The sequence below is a fragment of the Melospiza georgiana genome, chromosome 4 (genome assembly GCF_028018845.1).
Source record: "Melospiza georgiana isolate bMelGeo1 chromosome 4, bMelGeo1.pri, whole genome shotgun sequence".
Classification (NCBI taxonomy): Eukaryota; Metazoa; Chordata; class Aves; order Passeriformes; family Passerellidae; genus Melospiza; species Melospiza georgiana.
Window position 1 is genome coordinate 54,115,319 of NC_080433.1, and position 26,559 is coordinate 54,141,877.

At 35.3% G+C, this 26,559-nt stretch overlaps 1 protein-coding gene across 2 annotated transcripts in view; it reads right to left on the reverse strand.

Moving 5' to 3' along the window:
* IMMP2L (inner mitochondrial membrane peptidase subunit 2) overlaps positions 1-26,559 on the reverse strand; it is a 406,903-nt gene that overhangs the window by 67,227 nt on the left and 313,117 nt on the right. For both annotated transcript variants that reach the window (XM_058022289.1, XM_058022291.1), the window contains exon 5: positions 24,539-24,641. In XM_058022289.1, the coding sequence (XP_057878272.1) occupies positions 24,539-24,641 (103 nt within the window). The remainder of the gene's footprint in view (positions 1-24,538; positions 24,642-26,559) is intronic.

A 26,559-nucleotide genomic window follows, 5' to 3' on the forward strand; every position in this document is an offset into this window, starting at 1 on the left:
ATGAAAAATAAAATTTAGATAGTAAACAAGCAGAGTAAACAAGCATTTATATAGGGTTTCATAAAAATAGCAAATGAACTCTTTTGCCTGGGAAACTCACTATGAAACCTCAGCGCAAAAAGTAAAACCCTACTGCCACAGGACTATGCTAAAGGTCCTGCTGTGGAATTCTCTGTAAAGGAACCATACCCAAGCTATACTTGCCAATCTATAATCCCAAAAGAATTGCAATTCAGGACATATAGAGAAATAAACTATGCTGTAGGTGCTAAACAGCATTTCATTGCTTTTCAAACCCCTATTTCTTTATGCACACTGTTTTATCTTTGGATCAGTTGAGTAGGGACTTGCTGGAGAAAACATTTCCACAATTAATCTCGTATTTGTTTGGGCATAATTACATGCCATGAAACACTCACTGAACATAATCAGCTCCTTTGTACTACTAATCCAAAATTTTTTGTATGAAAATACTGACTTGCCAGATGGTAGGGAACATCATGCTATCTCACCAACTGGGAAATGGGAGTTCAGGTTCACAGGCCACGGAACAACAATGATGAAAGGATACAGGGAGCCCCCAAGGGTAGAGAGGGAAGACTGCCAGGCTGTTCCTGAACAAGATATGACTCTTGCCTCTCTCACAGTAAGATTTTTAACATAAGGAAGGCAGTGGGGTAGAAGACAAAAGCAAAGGCATACAGCAAAAGAAGAGATCAGTCTAACTGCACCCAGCTCACATGGTGCAGTTCTTTCCTCCACTCTTGCTTTCCTCCCTTTGCTTCCCCCATCCTCTGCCTGGTTAGCCTCTCTGCTGCTGCTGTTGACAGCAAAGAGAAAGCTGCGTGAAGGAGGGCTCACCTAGATGTACAGAAAACCAAACAAAACACACACACACAAAAGGAAAGATGCAAAATTTCTGCTAAAATAGCAGTGCTCAACAGAAGAGAATAGATTGTTCTGTGTATTTGTTCATTAACAACTTTGTGTTATGCTTTTCAAAACAAAAGGAGAAACTCTGTGAGCCATTTCATCATGTATCCTTGTAGCTGAGGTTCTGTGAAGTGCTTAAGGGAAGGCAGCTCTAGCTGAGGTGGATGAGGGAAGGAAAAATAATCAAAAATCAATGTACTTGTCCTGCAAATTACAATTCCTGGCCTAAGCAGGACATTGAGCTTTAGATGTCTTAGTTTCATTCTGCAGCCAGAAATTATAAGACCTAAATCAGGAGGGCTGAGTCAAATTGAAAATTTCCCTGAAAATCCTTCAACCATTTTTATATTTCTATAAGTTGCATGCTAATTTTTAAGGCAAGTAGGGATAAAATTGCCTCTTTAAGAAAGGTAAAAAAGCTCCATGAGGGAACAGAGAGGCCAGCTGCCTCCAAAGGGCAAGAGAGCTGGAAGCTGAGGAAGGCAGCACCTGGCTGGCTGTCATGGAGAGGATGCCCTGGGCCAGAAAGTGCACAGAGGGAGCAGAAAACCCAGAAGTATAAAGAGCAGCATAAGATCTGTATATGCCTCTTCACTTAAATATAATTGTAATCGCAGATGGAAACAAACAAACAAGCCCTTGAAACCAAATAGAAAAAGAGATCTCAAAGGGCTTCTTATCAATATGATCCAAAAATATTAGTTTGAAAAAACATGTAGTGCAATGTTTTGCAGTGTAGAGCTGCAAAAATTCTGAATAGAAAGTCAGCAAAGCTCCTTGCCCAGGCTTAATTGTGGTGTTCCCTCCGAGCTGAGGAAGTTTGCACCTTTGAGTCCTGGCCTAGAGGGGCACAGCACACCACCAGAATGGAGGGGCACCTGTCCCAAGCCTGGGCCAAACTGTGGCCTTGCTGTGTCTGTCTGTCTGTGAAGGGTTTATTGCATCAGTGGTGTAATCATCAGAAGAACAACAGCAACCAATACTACTAATAAAAATAGAGATAAGACCAATCTTCATTTTATCACAAAAACTATCACAAAACTTCAAGAACCTTGCTAGAGAAATAAGTTTTGCTAACAAGCAGCAGTACTTCATCTGTTTTTCACACAGTCATACAATTTAACTCACTTCCACATTTAATCCTTTATCTAGTCTGACTATTTTGTATTCTGTTACTGAAAAATGTTTTTTTCTCCAGCAAACCTGTGGTGAAGAAGAATGTAAATTTTGCAGTAGCAGCAGCAAGTAAATTAAAACATGGAAAGTTTTATGAATTAAATATGAAACTGGCTAATGCAATCAGTTCTGTACTATTTACATTATTTATTTTATTAAATTAATTTGACTGCAGCTCAGTTTCCAGGGTGGTAAGGTTTTCATATCAAAGACACAGTAGGACTCTGTAAGAGAAATGGCTTTGGAGCTGAGCAGAGAGCATTAGGGATCTTGCAAAGGAGACTGCTTGGGGTTTGGGGATACACACATTTTGGAAATATTGGTACTTTGATAAGCAGGATGATAGCTTACAGCGTTGACATTTAATCTGTGAACGCTGGGCTACAAGACTAACACCTAAAAGAAGAGTAGAAGCAATTCCCACTTTCTCATGTCATGATTTAAGTCTTTCTGGGAACTAAGACATCGCTGCAATGGTCATATAGCATTTCCATTTTGAAACCTCCTTTGATGTATTATCCCCAAGGGATACCATAACAGATGGCCATTCAACACACATGTAGTCTTCCAACCCATACGCCTTTATTCCCACTTCAGAAACCACTAAGGGAAAGTGTGAAAAAATGCTCTCAGTCCTACACCAGCAAGGGCTGCAAAATTCTGCTCCTGCATACAAATCCCCTTTTCATTATTTTTAAAGCATTCTAATCAGTATATATGTATTGCTTTTTCAAGATAATCTTGCAGAATTTTTTGGTTTTTGGAGATTGGCTGTTTATAAAAAGGCTACAACTATTCATCCAACCACCCATCTACCCTTGTCCCCCAAAAATAACTTTTCAAAATGCATTATATAGAAAATATTAAAGTGCCATTTCCTATTAAATAGTTGTTGCTAATATGTTGTTAATTTTTCTCATGAGAATTAATGGGACTGTCACAGTATTTCTCCTTCCAAACAGGGAGGTCAGCTTCTTTTTGCAATTTGCAAGGAACTGTAATCAGAATAAAAGGTAGCAATGATGGAAAATTCCTGAAATTATGGATAGTTATTTATGGAGATTTCCATAAAGTGATCCCTATATACACAAATTTACTTCTTTTATGATCGATTAAACTGAAATTTTCTTTAAGGGGACCATAATTTTCTTTATCTTTTCACAGGACATAGTACAGCAATGACATCTCACAGAATTAAAAGTGGGTGGATAGAGCTGTAAGATGTTTGCAAAGCATCACACTAAAACTATTTCAGATTTTCTTGAAAACATGATTTGAAAGCTGTCTAAAAAATCACAGACAAACTGTTTTATTAGATGTCAGCATACCCCAGTGGGAAATGTTGCTAAAGGAACCAAGGGGGTTTCTGTGGGATGCTTCTCTGGCTTCTGCTGCTGGGAAATTCAGTGAAATTTGTGTGGAGAAGAGGATTTCTACCTCATACAAATGCTGATTGCCATTGTATTTACATTTACTATCATTAGTTATAAAGTCATCTTTAATTGCTTGTTCAGATATCATATATGCACTTTGATAATAATTCCTTTATAAACAATAACAATAATTACTTGGCAAAAATAAACCACATCCCAGATTAGAACTTTCCTTCAAAATAGCAGCTAAGACTCTAATCAAGGAGGAGTCTCTCAACTGACTGCTGAGAATATGGAAAATTATCAAACCTGAGATCAAAGGACATCTGATCTTTTAAAAGGTCTGCCCTTCAAAGAGAAAAGGGGAATCTGTCAGCTACAACTGACAAGCACAGGCTGAAAAAAGCATCTGTGTACAGTAGAGAGATGAAGAACACTTAAAAATTACTGAGAAATCCCAAGCACTTTGGCTGCTGTAGCACTAATAGGGAAAGGAAAACTGAGAAATTGTTACTAATGAATCCTAGTTAGTTAAGAAGTAGCTGCTTCAGTATCCCAACATTAATATCAATCCCAGGCCAAGTGACAAGCAACAGCTAGGGGAAGAAAGTTAATTTTGAGTCTGTGTCTCAGCAGGGAGATCTGGGCACCTTCCAGCCTGCTTTATCAAGGCAAGTGCAAGATCTGCAAAAGCCCATTCTTACAGACATAGGTATAGAGACCACAAGGAAACTCCAGGACTTCCACGGTGAACAACTGGGAGACTAGGACCTGCAACCTCAGGTCACAGCACACCTAAAAGCCTGAAGAGTCATGATTAAGATCAAGTCTCAAACTACTTTGTGGTTTATTGATTATAAAGAATTCAAGTGTGGTCACTGCTTATAAAACATGGCAGAAGCCATTAATTAAAATTTTGTGATCCAAACTACACATCAGTATTAGAATTTATGCCTAATATCAGTTATTATAAGTTTTATAATGCATAGAAGATGTGTAAAACTTATAAAAGAAGGCATCAACTTATTTCTTTGTTTTGTATTTTATTGTTCCCTAAATAAAAAAGGATGCCATTTTTGTAAGGCAGAGCACAAAGTAACATGCTTTGATGAGGCATCTGAACAGACAAGGCAAAGATTTTTTCAGAGAAACAAGAGCTCTCAAGGCAGAAACAAAGGCATAGCAGTAAAGGGGGAGGAGTAAAATCAAAAATGGAGCTGCAGAACTGTGAAAAGCACCTGCAGCAAGAGCAGAGATGCTACAGAGAGTTTTGCACTGAAAGTTAAGGAGCTCTGACTTGACAAAGGGAAAAAATACAGACAACTGGACATCAAGAGTATTCATTCTGTATCATGTAGGCTTTTGTTATTATTTTGTAATATTTGTCAAACCAAAGCAGTGTCTTAACCAGACTCAGGATAGGATACCTTTCCCTGACCTTTGACATTTGGTATTACTAAAAAGGTTAACCATGACTTGGACTGCAAATAATATTACCTGAATTAGTTCAGCTAAGATTTGCAAGTTCAGAGCTCTGACTAATCTAAGAGAATAGGTCTAGTACAACAAAAGAGTGAATCCAACCTTAAAAGTGCATTACATTTACTCTGAAAAACAGATAAATATACTTTCTGAGAATAACTACCAAAGTGCTAATCTAGAAAATAACCTAGAATTCACTTCTGTCAGTAAAATATACTGAGTTACTTGAAATGCAACAGTGGCAATACAATTTTGCAATTGTATGTGTGCATAAATGTCTACCTTTGCAACACTTAACAGGGATAGATCTTCCCTACTTAGCACCAGTACAAGTAATGCTGGAAAATTTCCTGCATGTATGAACAGCTTGTCAGTGGAAAGGCTGACAGTGCCATAGAGGTGTAATTCCTCTCATCTGATGGGCCCTGTTTAACCTATATTAGTCACTGAGTGTCCTGGATTCTTCTAGGCACTTTTGGGGGATTACTCATCCAGCCATCTAAAATCCCTGTTTTCCAAAGGCATAAATTCCCTTCTAGATGTGTCATAGGTAAAAAAATGATTGTAGATGATTAGCTGAACTTAGCATGGCAGGCAAATCAACATACAGTAGCCAAAGCAGAAGCATGTGACACTCATAAATTATAAAATATAAACCAAGATATAATTATTCTGCTTGTCTGCAAAACAAGAGTAATTCAAATAAAAATTGTAAGCAGCAACAGTCTGTCTTTGGCAGTTCTAAGAATGTGTAGCCAGACATAATGTCCACGCATTCCACATAAATACGTCAACAACATGGCTACCAAAAGTGCAAACAGGGGACATCAAAAATCAGAGATACCAAGGACAATCTGATTGAGAAATATGACTAAAACTAGTCAAATATTTACTGGGAATAATAGAGTATTGTGCAACATCATCTGGATTAAAATCAAGATTGCAATTAGAATAGAATAGAATAGAATAGAATAGAATAGAATAGAATAGAATAGAATAGAATAGAATAGAATAGAATATTGCAGTTAGAATGGAGCTATAAATACTATCTAGTCATATTGACTGACCTCTTAATGGCTGACCAAATATTATTGAGAAAGTTCTACAAATGTCTCAAATACTGACAGATGTAACCCTCAAATAGCATAAAAGCATCAAGAACAAGGAGGAAATATGGAGAAGAAGGAAGAAAAGCCCATTAAATAAGTAGAAACACTAACTGTTTTGTATACTTATTGCTGATGGTTAGTAACATGTAAAATGAGCTTCATTAGCATGAAGTGTGCTTTTAATGAATGAGTTTAGTAACATTTTTGTTTAAAGTTAGAAACTATCCTGATGTGTCAGTCTTTAAAATACAACAATCTACAATTCCCTGGCAAATATCAACATACATACCTGTATTTTAATGTGGACACATATTAAGTTGCAGCAGTTCTTGACAGGAAAATTTCTGCAAGCTTGCCTTATTAAAAGATTTGATATATTTTAATATCAATATATAACTTTAAGTATTCAAAAACCTTTAAAATGCATGGTCTAAGATCTGAGACCTATCTTACATTTATAATTTTTATACAGCAGCCAGATTAGATCAGTGTACCAAATTTCATTCTGTGACAAAATTAACCATAGAATCATATAAAATTTCCATTTGGAAGGTACCCACAGGGATATTTTTCCTGACTCCACACAGGACCACCTCAAAGTTAAACCACATAAGCCAAGAGCATTGTCCAAATGGCTGAACACCTACAGGCTTGTGGCCGTGGCCACTTTTTCTTGGTTGCAGGTTCCAGCAACTGACCACCCTCTCAATGAGGAATCATTTCCTCATATCAAGTGTAACCTTCACCTGGTGCAACTTTGAGCCATTCCCTCACATCCATTATTTGTGTAACAATAACAGTGTTTTGAAGTTTGCTAAATAGAATGGAGAAGATTAGAAGTTATACTTCTCCATTGTAACCTCATATGGTGAAAGCAAATCTGGGAAAAATTGGTTATCTGCAAACATTTGCAAACCTAATTGAGTTTGGTCAAATCTGAAAAACATATCCAGGTATTCACACAGTCCTAGATAAAATGTCTTTTCTATCAGAACATTCTCACACTTATGTTTAGAGATAAATAAATGAAAATTACCAATATTGCAATAAAATTTAAAAACTGTTATCTTTCTTTATAAAATTTTTGAACATAAAAACCAAAAAGCTGGAAATGTAGCACTTTATATTTTTCTAAAATGTTGTGACTACTTATCTTCTAATAACAGATTTTTTGCAAAGCTTCTTAATTTTTTTACCAAGCAACATTGCCTCTCATTTTCATTCTGCTAGGAAGTATACTTTTTAATTCCAAACTAAATTTTACTAAAAAATATTTTCCAATATATGGAAATCCTACATTATCAAACCGTGCTGTTTAATTAAATACTGTTTCAGCAGATCTTGTAAAACCACAGCACTGGCACCATAAACCTCTTCTATACTACTGAGATAAATAAATCTATGGAGAAGGCAGAATATTCTTTCCTACTGCAGGAAATATGGAAGTGTATTAAACTTCTGAACTGAGATTTGGTTTTGGAAAATGCTAAGTGCCTACTTTCACTATCAGCTAAGATAAAGGTTTAGTATGAATCATGTGCACTTTAAACACTACTGACAAGAACAATGTATTATTAAGCATTGAACTCTGCCACAGCAAATAATATTTATCTGAAAAAATATAACAAGTGACTGACATTTTCTATATTAATGTCATGTTTCATCATTTTAGAAGACTTATTTTCTTAATTCTTACAGAGTGCCCAAGGTGTTTGAAGCTTTAGCAGATGTATGACACACACTCTTTTTTCATAACATCTCACAGACTGACTCACACTCAGGGAATCAAATGTAAATGATACAATAAAGAGGAAATGTAAAAGTAGTATAAATATCTGTAGTGTGAAGTCATGATGCACAGACAAAAAGTGATTATTCAGACAGAATTTAGGGGAATAAACTGAGAACCATAGGCAGTATTTGAAAGTTAGCCCACAGGCCCCCCAGCCTTCTGAAAGCCCATAGTGAATTCCTAATCTCAAGCTCTGAGAAGTGCTACTTCTGTTAGGAAGAATAAGAACTATTCCTCAAGACACGGTTAGATAACTGAGGTTGAGAATTTCTGTGCTTAAAGATATGAGACTGAAAACTGTCTGTGCTTCTTATTCAGCAATGCATGAAGTTCACTGTAAAAAAAAAAAAAAGGTATCTTTTGTTTTGGGGAAAAAAAGGACAGATAAAAATAGGGAAGAGAAGGAAACAGAAACACAGACGAAAAAAGTAAAGAGTGGGTTAGATATTTTTTCATAAATGCAGGTCTTGATATGGGTTTACATTCAAAGTTCACCTGACTTCTATAAATATCATGATCCTCTTTGAAAGATTCATGAACTGACAGCATCATATATGCAGCATATTACTGAAAGCTAGACTCTCATTAAGTGATATTTTGAAAAATTACAGAGTTTAATGCACATCTTATTTTATACTTCCATTATTTATTAAAAAAATGTGCACAATATTTTTTGAAACAGAATATTTTGATTCTTTTGGTTAGGCCTTTTCAAGCATTTTTAGTTTATCAATATTTTCTTCCCTACTACAAAAATAGCACATACACATTTCAGATGCTTGTCTTGGGACACTCTATTAGCCTCCACTGAAAGCAAACACTGGGAATTTGAAAAATGTGTCAAAACAAGCAAGACTGGAATCATTACAAATACAGGTACCTATATATTTACTGCAAGATTAGTGTGGAGGAAAAGTGTTAATTTGAGAGTTGTCACATCTGAGCTCCATAAAATGGTAGAGAACACGCATTAGGAATGCCAAATCTACATAAAGTTTACACTTTCTAGAGCACACAGGAATTGCTAAATTCAGTAATGAAATATAATTCAATATTTGCAGTGCTTTGCTTCTTTGTCTTTTCTGCAGAAAAGGCTTAAAGCACAACATGATGCTAGTTTTATATTTTTGATGATTTTGAAAGTTTTATATGAACTCAGTTCAAAGAACAGAGATTATTAAACAAGAAAATATCATCAGCACGAAACATCTTGCAATCATATAATCTTTTACATCTTTTATATATGAGGAAAATGTTTTAAAACATGCTATGCCTCTCATATAGTTTTTTGATGGTTTTGTCAGTTTGCTTGTTTTCCTGCAGTGAAATCCCTTGCACTCATTCTCACCGTCCTTTCAACGTAGCTTCTTTCGTTCTCCTATCTGAAATGTCTGGCTTTGTGCTGCTGCTAAATACACAGTCCTGAAGGGCTGCTGCAGCTGCCTACTCACACACTGCAGCAGCATTGAACTCAGCCAGGATGTTCTTTCAAGTGCTTTCAAATACCTTGAGATAGAGAAGGTATTACAGAAAAGCAAACTCTTTTCTATTTTATCCATGTAAACAGGAATCTATGCTGTCTTCTGCTGTGAACTAACAAAGGCTGCTGCATGACAGATGAAATGCAATTCAGGAGACCCACCATGAGATTAATCCTTTCAAATGCATCTAGGATTGTTCAGATGATCAAGAAAATACGAGGCCATGAGTATTCATACATTATTAAAAAAAAAAAAAGTTAGGATCAGTAAAATATTAAACTAGATGAGATTCTACATGCCTGAAACACATTTTTGTACTTAATACCAAACAATTCAGCAAACCTCATGCCAGTCTGTGACTAAGTGTGAAAAAGTGTCTAATGATAGGACAAATTAAGAGTGAAAATATAACAAAAACAAAAAGAATTTGCTTTATAACATTTAAAATTCTAAAATTTAAAAACAAACAAACAAAAAAAAAGAGCATTTTTCATAAGAGGATCTCTGTGCATTTTATTCAGGTAGCCTAATAAAAGTTGTTACTTTTAGCAATTACTTTTCTTCTTTATATAACTGAATTAGCAATGCCACACTAAGTGTATTTCTAGTGAATTACCCAGAAACCCAAGAGACTTTCCAGTTTATTGTTTCATACTTCAAATTGTACCTATCAAGTAAATGTATTTGCAATTTGCTGGCTATTTTCAATTTTAGCTTGTGATACACAGAGGCTATGAATAATAAGAAGCAGCTCGGAAACTACAAGCATTTTTCACATACACAGCTAAGAAAAAGGTATTCTATTCATGGTATGCAATCCTCTTGTTAGTGTTAAAAGATGAGATCAATTATAAATTTTAGAATTAGCCCCAGGTACTGGGAGGTGTTCCTCACTGGCAAAGTGCTTCCTCTGACTATGGCGGTTTGAAGGACAGGTCGGTTCTTACGACACAAATGCAAAGATTGGCTCTGTTACCTGTATTTACCATTTACATGCCATCAAAATATCAGAATAACAGAGGAAATCTCTAAATATGACACAGGAATAAGAATCTCGTGGTGCATGGTTGCATGACAAAGACATGATCCTTTTCTCTGCAAACATTGCCAGCCCTGGACAGATGGAGCGTGGCAGGGGCTGGAGCAGGGCATTGCTGGGAGAGCCATGTGCTGTCCCTTGCTGGGGACAGTCTGTGGCCACACGTCTGCAGCACAGCAGCAGCAGGAAAATCCTGCTGGGGATGAAGTCCTGACATCACTGACCCTGGCAAAACTCCCAGACACAAGATTTTTCCCAAGTTTTAAATACTCTAACATACTGTACAAACCAGATACAAGATAAACCTATTCTACCTTACAAAAGGTTTGGGGATTTTTTTACCTGACTTAGGTAATAAAGCTATTGCAAATAGTTCCAGACCTCGAGTAGGCATGTAATTACTGAAAGTGGAATGTATCTTTATATCTATACAGAACAATGAATGCAATACTCTCTAAGAGATTGCTGTGCTGTCACTGAAAGGCCTGTTAATGCTGGAGTCTTATTTGCACTTTTACTGAAATTTCAACATGATGAAAAGATGATGTATTTTTTGTCCTGTTCCAAACGCAATGAAAAAATGCTACCCTTTGTTGCAGAGAAGGCATGAAATCTAAAGCGACCTGTCTTAATGCTATGTAATTCTTATTCTATGAAAAGTTTAATTAGTCTCCAAGAAAGCTGGCATCATTCCGTTTTCAAGATAAAATTTAATTCTTTACTTCAAAACCTATAAGAAGCATCTCTCTATTAATTTTTTTTTTCATAGAAAACTCTGATAGGTTTAGTCCCTTATGAATCTCATTTAAAAATAAATGCATTTAAAGGCCAATTGGGACTTTCTCTAGAGAGCTAAGAATAAAGGTTTTAAAGTGGAATTCAGAAAGAAGAATAAAGTTAATGTTTTTATTCCCAAGGTAACTGAATCTTTTCCAGGTATTACAGGTATCTGCTACTTTGACTACTTCTGGTAAACAGAGCTATTTCTCCTTAGATTATACAGTTTACTTTTCAGTGCAAGCACCCAGGTATTCTGACAAGGAAAAAGCCTCTGAAGAGTAATCAAACCTTATTTTTACCCACTTTATCAATGCTTTGTTGAAACTAAAGGTGTTGTACTATTACTACTTTTTTCACTAGTCTTGGTTTCTGCAGCAAGCCGCTATCAAGAGCACAAGACCATAATGAACCATAACAAAACTAGCACATGTAGCAGCATATTATTAAGCCCCATTGAAAAAAGGAATATAGTTTGAAATAGATATTATCCTGATGTTCATTTTACATAGATATTTATCATTGAGTTGGAGGAATTCATTCACTGAGGCTTTTTAGATTATAAGTGTTCTAGTTTTTTAATTATGCATAATAAATCACATTGGATTTTCAATAGATCAATCATTCACTTTAAATCTTTGATTGTGTAAAAATAGTATGTCTGCTCTGACCTCACTTTTTTTGACCAAACAAAGGAAAAACTTCAGACTTGAAATACTAGAACAAATTGCATTTCTTCCTTCCTGAGCTTACAAACATGAGAAACCTGGAGGTAAGATTACTCAGAGAATATTTTCACTTTTTTTAGCAATTACTTTATAATGCATTATCTGTCTAGCCTATCTTCACTTTTCAGTCTCTGTAGAATTTATCACAGGAAAAGATACCAACTTCTAATTATCTTTTTTTTTTTGTATTTTAATTGTTTTCCTTTTGTTTTCAATATGTTCGTGCAAGCATCATTGAATAAGTGCATGTTCCCTTTTCCTGTATAACCCTGGGAATATAGTAGATGTCTTCAGTGTACCAAGAAACACAGATTTATGCTAGTAGGACACAAGCTAACTGTAGAGGTTAAGTTTGGTTTCACAGGATTTACCTCCCAGGTTATAATTACAAAGGCCCAGTGTGCTGTTAGGGCCAGAGCTCTTTTTGATGGATAAATCCCTAATAGCCTGAGACATAGTAACAAGGGTAAAACTAAGGTTACTATGCTGTTCTACTTCAGGTAGTGTGAGATTCACTAAAAAAATTTGCAAGTCAGGGAGAATGTGAAAGCTCAGCTGGCAGTTGATAGTTTTTTCCCCTCTCTGTGAAGTCTGCAGCTTTTTTCTATATATAAGCAATCTATTTGAATGTGATGAAGCACTAAGGTTTCACACACTTAAAGACAAGTGATAAATTGAAATGACATGGCTCTGTTGCTAGTTTACTGCTGAAGTAATCCAAATACCTTTTTAGTTTTTGTTACTGTCAAATTAATTTGTGTAAAATGTGCCAGGAGAGAACTCTAAAAGCAAACCAGGGAAGAAAGATATCCCATTATAATCTTCTATTTTAGTGCATGACTTACTTCAGGCTGCAGTACTTCCTGAAACTTCAAACTAAAACACAGATGTAAAATAAACTTTCCAAGCAAACCACACTGCATGCAAATGCAAATATAAATGATCAAGACAGTATCTTTATTATTTTCTTTTCTAAGAATATAGTTCAAACATGAGATGAATGCTACAACAGAAATACAAGATTTTCTTCTACTGTTATGTGAGTTATGTGAGTTGCATCTTTTCCTATGCACAATGCAAAAAGTACAGAGTTTTCAATAAATTTGGAAGAGAAGAATGAATATTAGAGAAAGGAAGAGATATGAGCTTTGTGATATGAAATTGGTTTCTAATTTATGTACTAAAATCCATTTCTTGAACAAGTTTCTATTGTACAAACATACCTGATTTGCACTGTATAAGTAGTGGGGCTAGTAGAACACTCAGCAGTATAAGGAAATCGTGAACTGTAGATTTTTAACAAATGCATTTACCATTCTGCTTCTCGAAACTTAGATACTGTGACAACAGAACAGTACTTATGAAAGATTTACAGGAAAACTCTCTCAGAGAACCTAACAGCAAGAAGATGTAAGAGAGTTCTGAATGAGATCCAAAGTGACTAAAGGACATTTCTTCCTAACTCAACATCATTAAGTGTAAACATGAAGACTTTATATTCCATTAGTATTTTTGTCTTGTTCAATCTAAATATTTTTCATTTAAAAGCTAATTGCTTTGTAATACTATCAAATTGTTTAATTGAAAATACAATGGTTTCTTTGAAAAGTTATATGAACAAAAGTTCACTCTGATATTACGAACATTTTAATAACTGTGAAAATTAGATTTATTCTTTACATGTCTCCACTCACTAAGTATAATCAGAGCCTATATTAACTAAGGAATGCTTTGAATTGAGACCTTATGCTTTCATTGATGCATGCAGAACTCTAAGGGCCTCTAAAATTCCTCTGACAATTTATAAGACTTAACAGCATATTTCAGCACAGATATTATGAACATGAAACCATTTCTAAAGTCCTGTAGTAGTAGTTCTTAAGTTCTGCATCACAGGACTTACCAGAAAACAATACAAACCTCAGAGAAAACAGTGTATTGAGCTTGTCAAAGGGGAGTGTTATATCTCTTCACAGCTTGAGGATACCGAAAACACAACAGTTGTAACAAAACCAGAACTTTAGAGAGGCATGTCTATTTTCACTCCATAGTGCATGTTCATTCTTTTACTCTTCAGTCTGAAAGAGTAACATAGGTATTTCTGACTTATCCTATGTGTGGTAACCTGCATTGGCAGCATTTTGAAGAAAAAATTTCAATTAGTGTCTCATAATTGTGACAGAATTATAAGAGTCTTGAAAAAAAATTGGATTCTGGAATGCCTGTGTGCAATCTCTGAAATTGCAAAAAACATCATCTGGCAAGCTCTTTCTACCTGCCAAAGCCTCTGAAATGTGAAGGTGAGCATTATATTAGGTGGAGCTATAACCTGCCAAGGAGCTGTCATGGAGAATTTTGTAGGTAGTCGCTTCTTCTGATCCCTCTCCTTTTTCAGTGTATTACATCTTGTTTTGGTCATAGGCTTCCCCTGGCTTTCATTAGAGGTAGTGTGTATATGGCCAAAATTCAGCGTTGGATACCAATTTCACATCTGTTACAGAGTAGTCCAGAGTCTGTTATTTTGGCATCTAAATGATACAAATCCTGGGTTTTAATAAGTTGCAAATTAAACATGAATTTTAATTTTCATAATGTGAAAATATGTGAATATGATTGGGCATAATACAGAATTAAAAACACTAAACTCCTAAGATGATAGTACATTTAAGCTTTCTGTTATTTCTTTTGTGCATTTTTAGTGGAAGGCAGATGAGCTTTTGGCTTTAAAATTTCTGACTGGCTAAACTACAAAAAACCTGAATCCTGCTAAGGTGATCCAAAAGAAAAATTGGGAAGGTTTGTAGCTCTTTGCTTGCCTGTCTTGGTTGAGTACCAAGTCAAAGCTATATTCTACAAATAATAACTCTGGCAGTGTTGACTAAAGGTTTTAACAAGTTACCTCCTTTGCTTAAGCACCCCATCATAGACATTAATCCAATGGCTGTAGCAGTCATTGTGGGGACCATTTACTATGCTCTCAAGAAAGATCATGAAGGGACTCATCCAGAAAATACCTGATAATTCATTTTTCCATCATAGAATACTAAGAAGCTTTTTTTTTAATTAGTTTAACTGATGCTGCACAGATTTTTGTTACTAAAATTGCATGACTTCCACCAGAAGTGGAAGTGTTTTACGGAGTTGAAAATTTGTCTTTTCTTTCTTTCTTCCTCATTCTTTCTAATAATTGATCAATTCTTGATCCATGACCCATGATTTAGAGTGAAAATTGTTCATCATCTTCAGATTTATACCTTTGCTAGGAAAGAAATATCAGATCTTGTCATCACATCATGTTAACTACTGCTGTGGTTTCCTTCTGTTCCCATTGCAAAAAGTGATATCTCACAAATATGAGGTGTACAAGTTAACAACCCCCATAGCTTGTCACCTGGTCTCCCAGCTTCAGGAAGATATATTGCAGGCAAGAAGAGACTGCATTGGTATAAGCTCTAATACATACATATTTCAGAACAGCATTCCTGAAAATTATATTGGGATAGATTACCTGGGGTAAAAATAAAATGTTGCAATTAGAAAATATAATACTGATCTTGCAGCTTGCAGGCATTGTTATCAAGGTTCACAATAAAAAGTTTACATGGGCCTTGTTCTCATGAGCACAGAGGGCTGATGATCCCATGATAAGAGATTTCTGGTTTGCATCAAACACAATTAAACACATTTTCAATCATTCCATCAGGACATAAATTACAGTTACATAAATGGTGCACATGTGAAAGAGGAAATACCAGTTTTCCTATTATACACAACTCTTCTAAATCTCCAGACTGACAAGAGAAAAACAAAACCTGTGCTGGTTCCTGAATCTGACACTGAGTTGCAGGAGCTCTTAATTAAAATCTACATAAAATTTCAAATCTTAATAGATGTTAATCTGCAGTGCCCAAATCCTCAGAACAAGTAAATGAAAAGAACTACGCACAACTTTAATTAAGTAACATTATCTCAAATAACAATCAAGGGAAGAGGAATATATTTTATTATTTGTTTATTATTTTACTATTTGCTACTCTGTTAGTAGGCATTATCCCTCACACCAAATGTAACATTCTATAGGAATTACCTCTGAAGTATTCTTATTTGTCTCTTCTGCAGTGAAAGAGAACTAATAATTTGAAAATTCTGCTATCAATCTGAACATTTCTCTGACAAGATCATGATTTTTTTCACCAAAAAACTATTTCTATACTTTTATATTCTGAAATTAAACAAATAAATAAATATTTCCATTACAATTGTATTTTTCAAAAAAAGCCCTCACAGTTTGGAAAATGCTTTGATTGCTTGGATAACAATCAGGAATTAAATTAGTTAACAGCAAAAGTTCTGCTTAATTAAAAAATTAAGTTTTTACTGAATTATCTGTCATCACCACAATCAGCAAAATTATTCAGTTTGAAATAGGATGCTTCATCTATTAAGTCTTTCAAAATAAGAGATGGAGAAAAGACATAACATAAACAAGAGAAGCAGTCTGAAACATTCAGGGCCTGGACTTTATTAAGAAGATCCTATAGACCTTAAATATATTAAAACAAATGTTTGAGAGATCAGGATTCTAGTCCAAATCAGATTTAGCTAAAATTAAATATTGTTATTTGCTCCATAACATAACTATAAAGTCTGAAATACTGCTTAAAAAAAAAAAAAAGTGTTTGCAATATTTGAGGACAATTTTTCTTCTCTGCTCAGGCTGGATTTTAAATATGGCCAGGTTAGGAAAATTCATGATATCTAGTATATTTTCTTAACTATTCATTTTAGAACAGAGGGAATACAAATAAAGGTTTGCAAAGAACCATTTGTACAATCTAAAATGCAATGTGATGCCCTTGATAATCCTCTGAGAGACTGCAGCAATGGAAAAGTAAATTTACTATTTTCTCTCTCTTGATAAATGTGATTCCATCAGTGTTAACACATAACTTTTGTCAGTTTACTGTCTCAATGCTAAAAAAAAGAGTACTGACAAAATGAAAACAGTTTTCCTATATGCACAGACATACAGGTAGGAAGGGAAATCTGGAGATTACCTTGTCCAGCCTCCTACATGGGAGGGCTCAGCCAGCTAAGGTTGCTCAGGGCTCTCCAGGCAGACCTTTTATCTATCTTTGAAAATTGAGGTCTTCCTAACTTTTTCAGCAACCAATGCAAGACTTTGCCATAATGAAAAAACCCCCAAACTTAAATAACTTAATGTCTGTTCAGAACTTTGGTGCTGTGGCTGCTGTCCCTGTGCCACGACTCCGTCAGAGGGGTCTGGCCCTGCCTCCCTCGCTCGCTGTGCAGCAGCTGAGGATCCGTGGGCAGCTCTGACCTCTCCTGCAGCCTCCCCAGCCAGGCGTGAGCAAAGCCTGTCCTTGCACCTCTGCATGGTGAGCTACAGCTCTGCCACAGGGGCCTTTCTCTGCATGGTGAGCTACAGCTCTGCCACAGGGACCTTTCTCTGCATGGTGAGCTACAGCTCTGCCACAGGCGCCTTTCTCAGGGCTGATTTACCAACCCTTCCCAGGGAATCCCCAAAGCACGCTGCCCTGACTGCACCAAGGGCATGGAAAACATCACTTCCCTCTAATAATGCATAGAAGTACTGCTGTAGTTTTCGTGATGGTTCAGCAATGTTTTGCTTCTAAATGAAAAAAACATACCCTCCTAAGTAAATACATACACATTGGTTTGCACATTCACTGCCACACAAATACACATTTTTAACCTTCCAATATGATGTGCAATCATGTAAAGAAGGTGCTAGAATTAAATAGTCTTATTTTAGGCTTGGGACTTTTAATGACATGAGTACTTATTACATCAAAGAATCTATCATATCCAAAAATGGAATCAGGTAAATAAAAATTTCCTACAATTCTGCAAACTAAAATTTAGAACTTTTTTCAGTAATCACTGTCTGAGATTTGACAGTAACCCATATCCAAGGAGGTAAAATTATAAAGAAATAAATACATTGTGTTCTTTTTCTTTCAATTATGTCCCGGGAAAACTTAAGATGAACGCCGAATCAAAATTCCCTACATGGTTAAACTATACAGAACTCATCAAAGATTCCTTTGAGCCTCATATGCATTAAAACAAGCAAATTTTTTAATTCAATATAGACATTACAATGTTGCAAATCCTGCAGAAAGATTATTAAATATAAGGGTATTTCAAGCAGTAACTTGAGAGAAATAGTTGTAAGGAAACTGATGAAGGAGTACACAGGGTTTCACAAATTATTATATTTGAATGCAGAGCTGTTCAAATTAGATAATTAAAAATGATTGAATGATTCTGATAGCCTCTCTGATCTCTTCTAATATTTCATTAAATAGATCCAATACTGTTTCAACATTTTTCCTAGTTTATTTCAATATAAGTGATGCCAAATGCAGCTCAGACTACCATTATTTCCAATGTGGTTGAAACATTCTTTAAAGGTTTTTGCATTCAGAAATATTAAATATTTGCATTAATAATTCATTGTGCTTGAATTTGTTACATAAATCCTGGTCCAAAAGCAGAATGACTGAAGCTTTATCAATGCTAATTAAATTACATTTACAAGTAATAGAGAAAATTAGCTAGAATGCATAAAATAAGATTTGACATAACTAAGATGAAAAGCAAACTTTCTGTTGCTAAAAATAGAGTAGCCTTAACTGAGAGCTTTTAGTCACATGATAATAGCCATATGCATTGGTTTAAAATAGTCAAGCTAAATATTTTACTTTTCAAAATAATTAGGACAGCTATAGGGGACTTTTTATTCCCTATAGTGCAAATTCAGTTAGCCATGATAATTTAATGGACAGTCAGGCCACACAATCTTATTAGCAAGACTCCCCTTCAGCAGCTCCTGGAGTGACTTGTCATTCTTCACAGAAATGCCACCATCCCAATTTGCATCTCACATACAGTATTCTCTCAAAGGGACAAGCATATTTACCCTGCGAGCTTCATTTGTCATCAGTCATAACACATAATGTCCTATCTTTTTTATTCACCATAGATTTTTACAAGTTCAAGCTCTGCATCCATGCCATTTACAACTGGTAACTTCATGCTCCATATGCCAAGTCTTTTTTCTGATTGTAAACAGTTTCACCTGTTTCATTTTTGCCAGTAGCCAGAGATAAATACTATGGAATGGCATTGATTGCATATTTGCATTACACATCCTGTTTAAACACAGCCTTCATTTCTTCTTTAATACCCAAGAGAGAACTAGAAATGTCACTGATCCCACAAGAGTCACGCCACTCTCCAAGGTACATCTATATAGCAGAGTGAAGGTGCACTGGTGGCAGTGGTAGCAAAAAGTTAAGAGAAGAATCTGCAAGATCTGTTAGCAAGTTAATGTAGACAAGTCCCCAGTAGGTCATTCCCAGCCTCCACTGACTCCTTTGTCATCACTCTTCTCACCTACATAAACTTTAGGAGAGTAAGCACAGATAAGTGTTTTCTTGTTAAAATCACACTTTTGTATTGCCACCCTTGACTATCTCTTCTTGACTGCTCTAAACTAAGAAAACAGGGTTTGGTACTCTGCCATTGACATATTTGTCTTAAGCCTCTTTGAATGGCATTTTGGAGTCAGCAGGTATTTCAAGTCCTGGCAGAGCTCTCTGTGGGAAGCGTGCCCTAGCTATGAGCCTTATTGTGCAATTCAATGCAGCGATGCTCAGCGCACTGCTGGGAGCTGTTAAACTCTTCCCACCTCTTGTCTTAGAGGCTGCTCCATTTCAGGGAGATATGTAATCCCTGCACCAGTTTACAGCTCACATATGGAAGTTTCTCCAGATGGCAAGATCATCACCAAGATGATGTGCACTCTTAGGACATGTGGATTCTTTCTTTGCTGTTATGTAAGTAATTCAAAACAGCACAGAGATCTGCTTCCTCCTTCAATTGCCCTCAGAAAATGAAGCAGAGGTACTCTCACCAGCTGCAGACATCTTGATTTAAGTATTTCCTTTACCAGCAGTAACCTCTGCACTCCACTAGAAGTGTCATATTTCCATTCAACTTACTCTCTAATGTAATTTTCTTATTTTCTGCTTTTGACTGCTTGTATTCACTAACAGTAATGACCGAGAGAAAGACTAGATCAGCCTAGAAAAAATCATAAGAGGCCACATTCTGCTTCTGTAAGTAATTTAATTTGCCTGTTGAGGGTTAACAGTTAAACCATTCCTATCTTATAGCTGAAAGGGATGATGATTGCCTTTGAAAATCAAATCAAAATACCTAATAAATCCAGGATATTCTGTTCAGTGTCATCCTAGTTTATCGTTTCCTAGCCACAGTCTACAGGTTTGTGCTTTTAAATGAAAATGTGGTTAAACAGATAGAAAGGTTTTTCAGATATCTTATTCCATGAATGTACAGTACAGAATAGGCAATCATAAAAATTGGCCTCTACAGTAATGCTAACTAAAAGCAATTTACTCATTTGAAGCTTATAAATGTAAAACTTCTGTCAAAAAATTTTGGCTCAGGTTCAACAAGATTTAGTTTTGAAAATAAACACATTAAAGATGCATTTTTAGGAGAAGAGCTGAGATAGGGACCTGGATAGGCAAAAAGAGACACTTTTGACAGGGTACTGAACCTACCTGTGTCACAAGTTTCCAAGGAAGGCAAGGAGGATAATAGCTTTTGGTTTTGCCCTTACACTGGATTGTACAGGTTAATTCAGAAAGAACTTTTTCCAAAGCCATTAAAGGCAATAGAAAGCTCTCACTGACTTTAATGAGCTTTTGTTCAGGTCTTACACATGACAGCTGAAAGACTGCCATTGATTGCAAGCCCTAATTTTATAAAGATCCTTTATATCCCCAGGTTGAAGGCATTTGGAAACACGTAAATGTATAAATAAGAGCATTATAGGATAAAATTTGCCTGTTTTACTTTAAAAATTATGAGAGAGCTTCTCATTGCACATGTGTACATCCAGGAATATATCAGTTATACCATGCACTTATTCATAACTGTTTCTTAGATACCCTCACATATTGCTTGGATAACCATCTCTGTACTGCTGGCTGCCAGCTCTAAACATTTAATCTACACAAAGTACAGTTTATAATGACTTTTCCCTTGAGTTAGCCAGAATATTGAACACAGAATATAAATTGTCACCTTGCTTTTATGCTGATATTATCCTGACTATGCAAGCAAAGACAATACCTGATCTGGCATAAAGTTAACCCTTTAAAATTGTTAAGGAATTTGAAGGAGCAGGGGAATCTAAAACTTCATTAGTTTTTATAATATCTCCTGCATTTCTGATCTAAGAAAGCAAAACCATTGCCAGGAACATTACTTTTATATTTCCTATGCTGTTGAACTATAACCCATAGTAAAAAGGTCCATCAAATAGGAAAACTACCAGAACTGAAAACAAAATAAAAGAAACTTTAATAAGTGGTACCTTTATTATATTGGGTACTCATTATCACATTTCTGTAGTATGCCAAATAAGGAATGCTACCCTAATATTATAAAACTTCACTCAGAATTTAGAAAGAGCAACATTCAATTTAAGAGAAATCTCTATGCTAGTCCAAGTAACTGAAAAAAAAAATAATCCAATAATATGCAATTTTTTACCCCTTAAATTATAGTAAAAATATGCAAGTTCTCTAGATGTTTATTGGCTTCCATTCAAAACAGCTATTTTCACTGTTAAGAATGGCTGGCAGATTTCCAAACCTGAAACACATCAGTATTACAGCAATAGTATTCTGTATCACCTGCTATTCAGTATTACACAAAGCATTTTTTAAAAGACAATGTACAGAAGCCATTAATTAATTAATTTAGTCCCGTATTAAGAAAAGGGAATGAATATCTAAGTTTTGATCACATACAAAGCTAATAGCATTTCTAATTCAGCACTAACCATAGATACCCTGTTATTTTTCTACTATCAGTTAAGGTATTAATTTTATTCAAAGACAAAATTAAAAATAGTAAACTTTTAAAATCTTAGTTTAAACACTTTGATTTTATTTACACACTTCAGGAAAATATGTGTCTATTCTTTAAAAATCCAATTTCAGCCTTGTAAAACCATGCAATAACAAGATATTATTTATTTTATAACATTTTTCTGAACTAAATAAAGACAATTTAATCAGGCCAAGTTTTGTAGTTTAGAAATTCCTATCTCTTCAAAGGTGCATCTAATTCAGAACTTGATTGGTATCGGGGTTTATGCTTTATCAACCTAACCCATTAGGCCATTACACAGATTTATTCTCCAAGAGAAAAAAAATATTCTGACATCTGTTCTCAATCTGTTTTTCTATCATTTCCTTTTATGCCCCATGTAGCCCATTAAGTTCATCTGGAAGACATTACTGAGTCTCTCTGCACTATAAATGCCTTTCTACTATACAATCACATGAAAGTAGAGGAAATGGCAGCCTACAACACTGCCAACTTAAGCCCCCCACTATTTCTAGTGCATCTTTGGATTAAAGAAATCATCATTTTGAAAGTCAGAATTGTGACACACATGTCCTAATGTGACACACATTTAACCCCATATCTTAAGTGACCTTTATGCTAACAAAGAGAGAAAAACATTTCCATGTCTTACCATGTCTGTTCCTTACCACTGCTGCAGTCTTAGGAGAGAATTTTTTTTTTTTCAAAAAGTGCATACCTTCTGAATGGCTTGAAACAGTGATTTCAATATTTTAATTTACTTGTGCAAATAATCACCAGAGTACAGAAGAGCAGTAAAAATGTCGCACTCACCTAAAATCTTATATGTGTAGGATGCAAAGAACCTAGAGTGCAGTGAGACCGTCTAAATGCACTTTCCATTTCCTTTTACAGACAGAAAAATTCTGTATTTTAGCATTCCGGAGCTAGTTTCAGACCCTGTGATCTCTTCTGTTCCTTCTGCTTGCATTCAGCGATTGCTGTTCTAATTTAATTTGAGAGGAAAATACCTATTTACAGCTGACTTGCCCATAATGTATTCATCAAAGCAATACAAAAGTCATTCTTCCTGAAGAAAGATAAAGAATTCACTGTCAAACCCTGTCCTGCCAGCTCTCAAAAGTGCCATTGCTGTAAGAAAAGTGATATACTATCTGATGTTAGCTAACAATTGATGATTAATGTGAGCTAAAGGCTAGTGAAGGGGATTTACTAATATTTATAAACATCAGTGAATGGAGCAAAAATCTGAGGGTATTTAGATTTACCCCAGCATTCTATCTTGCATGAAAGCTGCATTGTGTCTACCTTGAGGATTTTACCTTGTATGAATTTCTGTGTGAGCTGCTGTAAATCTGAAACCAATGTCCAACTGCTAAAGGTTCTTTATGCTCTGAGCCTACATTGGCAATATATTTGTAAGTGAAAAGAAGATTAGTGGCTTTATGACTAAGATTTATGTTGGGAACAGAGAGTGACAGAGAAAAGCTTACTAAGGGAGGAAAGAGATACCTGCACAGGATAGACTGACTTAATTCTGTCAGAAAGAACCTCTAAAACTAGATGTTAGGAATCTTGGAAAATAGTAGAAAGAAAATAATAATGAAAAACAGCAGGAAATACAAGCACACAAAAAGTGAGACAAACTAAAAGAAGGCATCACCATTACATACTCCAAATCAGACAGTGGGCCTATTTTGTATTATTTCTTGAGAACAAATTATTTCAATTTAAAAATTGGGCTAAACTTCAAGAAGCCAGATAAACTCATAAGGTCCTTCTTGTCATTAATTCAATTAGTTAGTGGGATGACTTCTGTATGAAATAGACGTGAAATGAGTAAGGGTGGAAAAATTCGGTCTTGACAGCTTCCCTATAACAAACAGTGGGCTTTTAAATAACATTAGAGGAATATTCTCTCTTAAAAAGAGAGAAAAATTCTGCATGTGGAATAGGGCTAAAAGAGTTTGTATTTCCACAGCAGGACACACAGTTTATGCAACTATTTACTGCATGCTAGATTAAGTTAAAACAAGAACAAGAATCTATACAAAGTGTAACAAAGCCAAAACCAAACCTGAACTAGAGTTCAGAGAAAGAATTGACTGTGGTCCTGACAAAAAGATGCACCCTTTTACCCATAAAGAAAGAGATTTTATGGATTGCATTTTCTTTTCCTTCAATATGCAAAGAAAATTTTAATATTTACTTTGGGAAAAGTTTTAAATATCTCTACTACTGTCCACTGACCAATTTACCAGTTCACGCTTGTTAAGCATGGTAACAGTTCCCCAATTCTTTATCCCAGCACTGGCACTAAAGCAGGACAAAGTTCCCAGGAGGGAATCATTCCAAATTGCATCAGCTGGCAAAATGTCCTCAGGGAGCATCTGTCAGCTACAGGGAGCTGGCTCACCCTCTGGCTACAACTCCAGCATATTCCTCCAAATTTAAAATCTCTACCACATCCCCTTCCATGTGGGGAATTGAAAAAGTCCTTATTCTTCTTATAGCTAAGAAAAAACTCAATATCTGCTGACCAAGATATTTTATAAAGTTTAATAATTCTCACAAAAATAACAAAACTACACTCACAATCAATTCATACTCACTGTGTTTCACATATGCACAGTTTTTCAGTTGCAAAGTGTGACATACAGAGACTTTACTTACAGGACCAAAAGCGTTGCTGTCAAAGCTGTGTCCATGGTGATCCCCTTCCACCCAAATGTGACCGTGGGGAACTTTCACATACTTCTTTTTGTATCCAATGGTTCTAAGCAGAAATGGAAAAAATTGTTAGTTTAGAAGATGTTAAAAACAAGCAAACAACTCCCCAAAAACTCAAAAACCAAAACATAAACAACCCTCCCCCCAAACCCAACAACGTTTTGTTAGGAAAAATTCACATATTTCTCAGTATGGAATTTGACCTTGCATACAACTCACCATTAGTTTAAACTGCCTGCACTGAATTCCTTTGGACTTCAAGAGTGTTACTCAAGTCAAAATATATACAAATTTTTGTATGAGCTGGTTGCATTATCAACTGTTTCTGACATCGTTTTGTCAGAAATCACAACACAAGAAAGGAAGAGACTTTTCAGTTAAATATAAATCACAGGTTATTGACTTCACTTCTGTAGTAACAAAATTTTGAATCATCAGATTTTAACTCAGGTAAATACCAGTTAACATTCATATCTTTCAGTCACGTAATGAAAAAGTTTAAGACAGTTTTTCTTCATCAAAAATATACTGTTGTATCTGAACTGGCCTCAGATTCCTGCAGTTATTCTGTCCTGGGGGTAGGATTTGTTCAGCTGCCACAAGCTAAACAGGATAAACTTAGAAAAAACCTTTAAGAGAAGACCAAGTGATGAAGAAAAATGACATTGATGCCATCCTCTACAGAAAATCATACTGCTGCAGCATGTCCCAGTATTACAAAATGACAAACTACAGATTAGTACTAAAGCTGAGGTGCAGAGGATGCAAAATTCCTGTATTTAGTTCCCCAAGTAGCTGTCATTTTCACAATGCCAGTCTGCCTTCTACCACACACTTCTGCTTTCTTTCAGATGGGACCTCTTATTCTGCAATCATTCATGCAGTGATGTTGTTGTGCTTTAACCACAGACAGCAATTGTCATGCACACTGAATTATTACCAGGATAAAGTATTTACAGATGGGACTATGAATAGTGATACCTCTTATTTAGTTTTGAATAAACAAATCTGTCCATCTACAGAAACAGACTTTTGATCTAGCTTGTTGCCTCCAGCTGCTCATTGCTTTTCACTGTCTGGAAGATATGCCCTGGGAGCAGAAGGCAGAAGGAGCTACTCTAAAACTAAAAAAAATTCAACTGAAGACAGAAAAGCATCTTCACCAGGAGATTGAGCTGAACTGTGCAACAGCACTAGTCAGGGATATTCACAAGTCAAAATGAAAAATATGGGGTTTGGGAAGGCTTGTTTTGGCTGGGGGGGAGGGTGAGTATGTTAAAAGGATGAGCTAATCAATAACCTAGAGGCCATGGAATATTAGACGAATAAGGAATCCTCAAAAGTGCCTTTTATTAACTTTGACTATATTAATCAAATAAAAATAATAATTACTTTATTTGTAAGTCACACAATCTGACTAATCCTTTTTCAAACGGCTATTTTTTGGCAGCTAAAAGGATGAGCATTCCAGTACTATGTTCTAATGAAATTCTACATGTACTTTCATTGAAAGCTGAAACAATAATAGCCTATTTGCAGAAAAGAAAAAGACTGAGCTTCATTTTTTTTCTAGAACAGTTCCATATTACACATTATTCAAGACTGAATTCCTAAACCATTCAAAACAAAAATGCAAAACTGTCCTAGTTGGTAAATATATGATTTCCTAAATACAATGAGTACATTATAATAATTCAATTATGCTAAAAAAGGCCATTTATTACTATGCAAATCCTTTTTTTTTTTTTTTTAAGAGATATGGCATGCAGTTTGGACAATAAAATTATTTACATTTTCAGATTTCATAATGCTTCATCTCATTGATTGTTTCTTTTACAAAGTTTAAAGTATAGGTTGAGAGTTGTTCATTAATTCAGCTGTTTGATTAGACACTTCTGAAAATTATTAAATGGGTCTCTTCCATCAGTGATAAAGGCAAACAATAGCTAAAAAAAAATATTTAA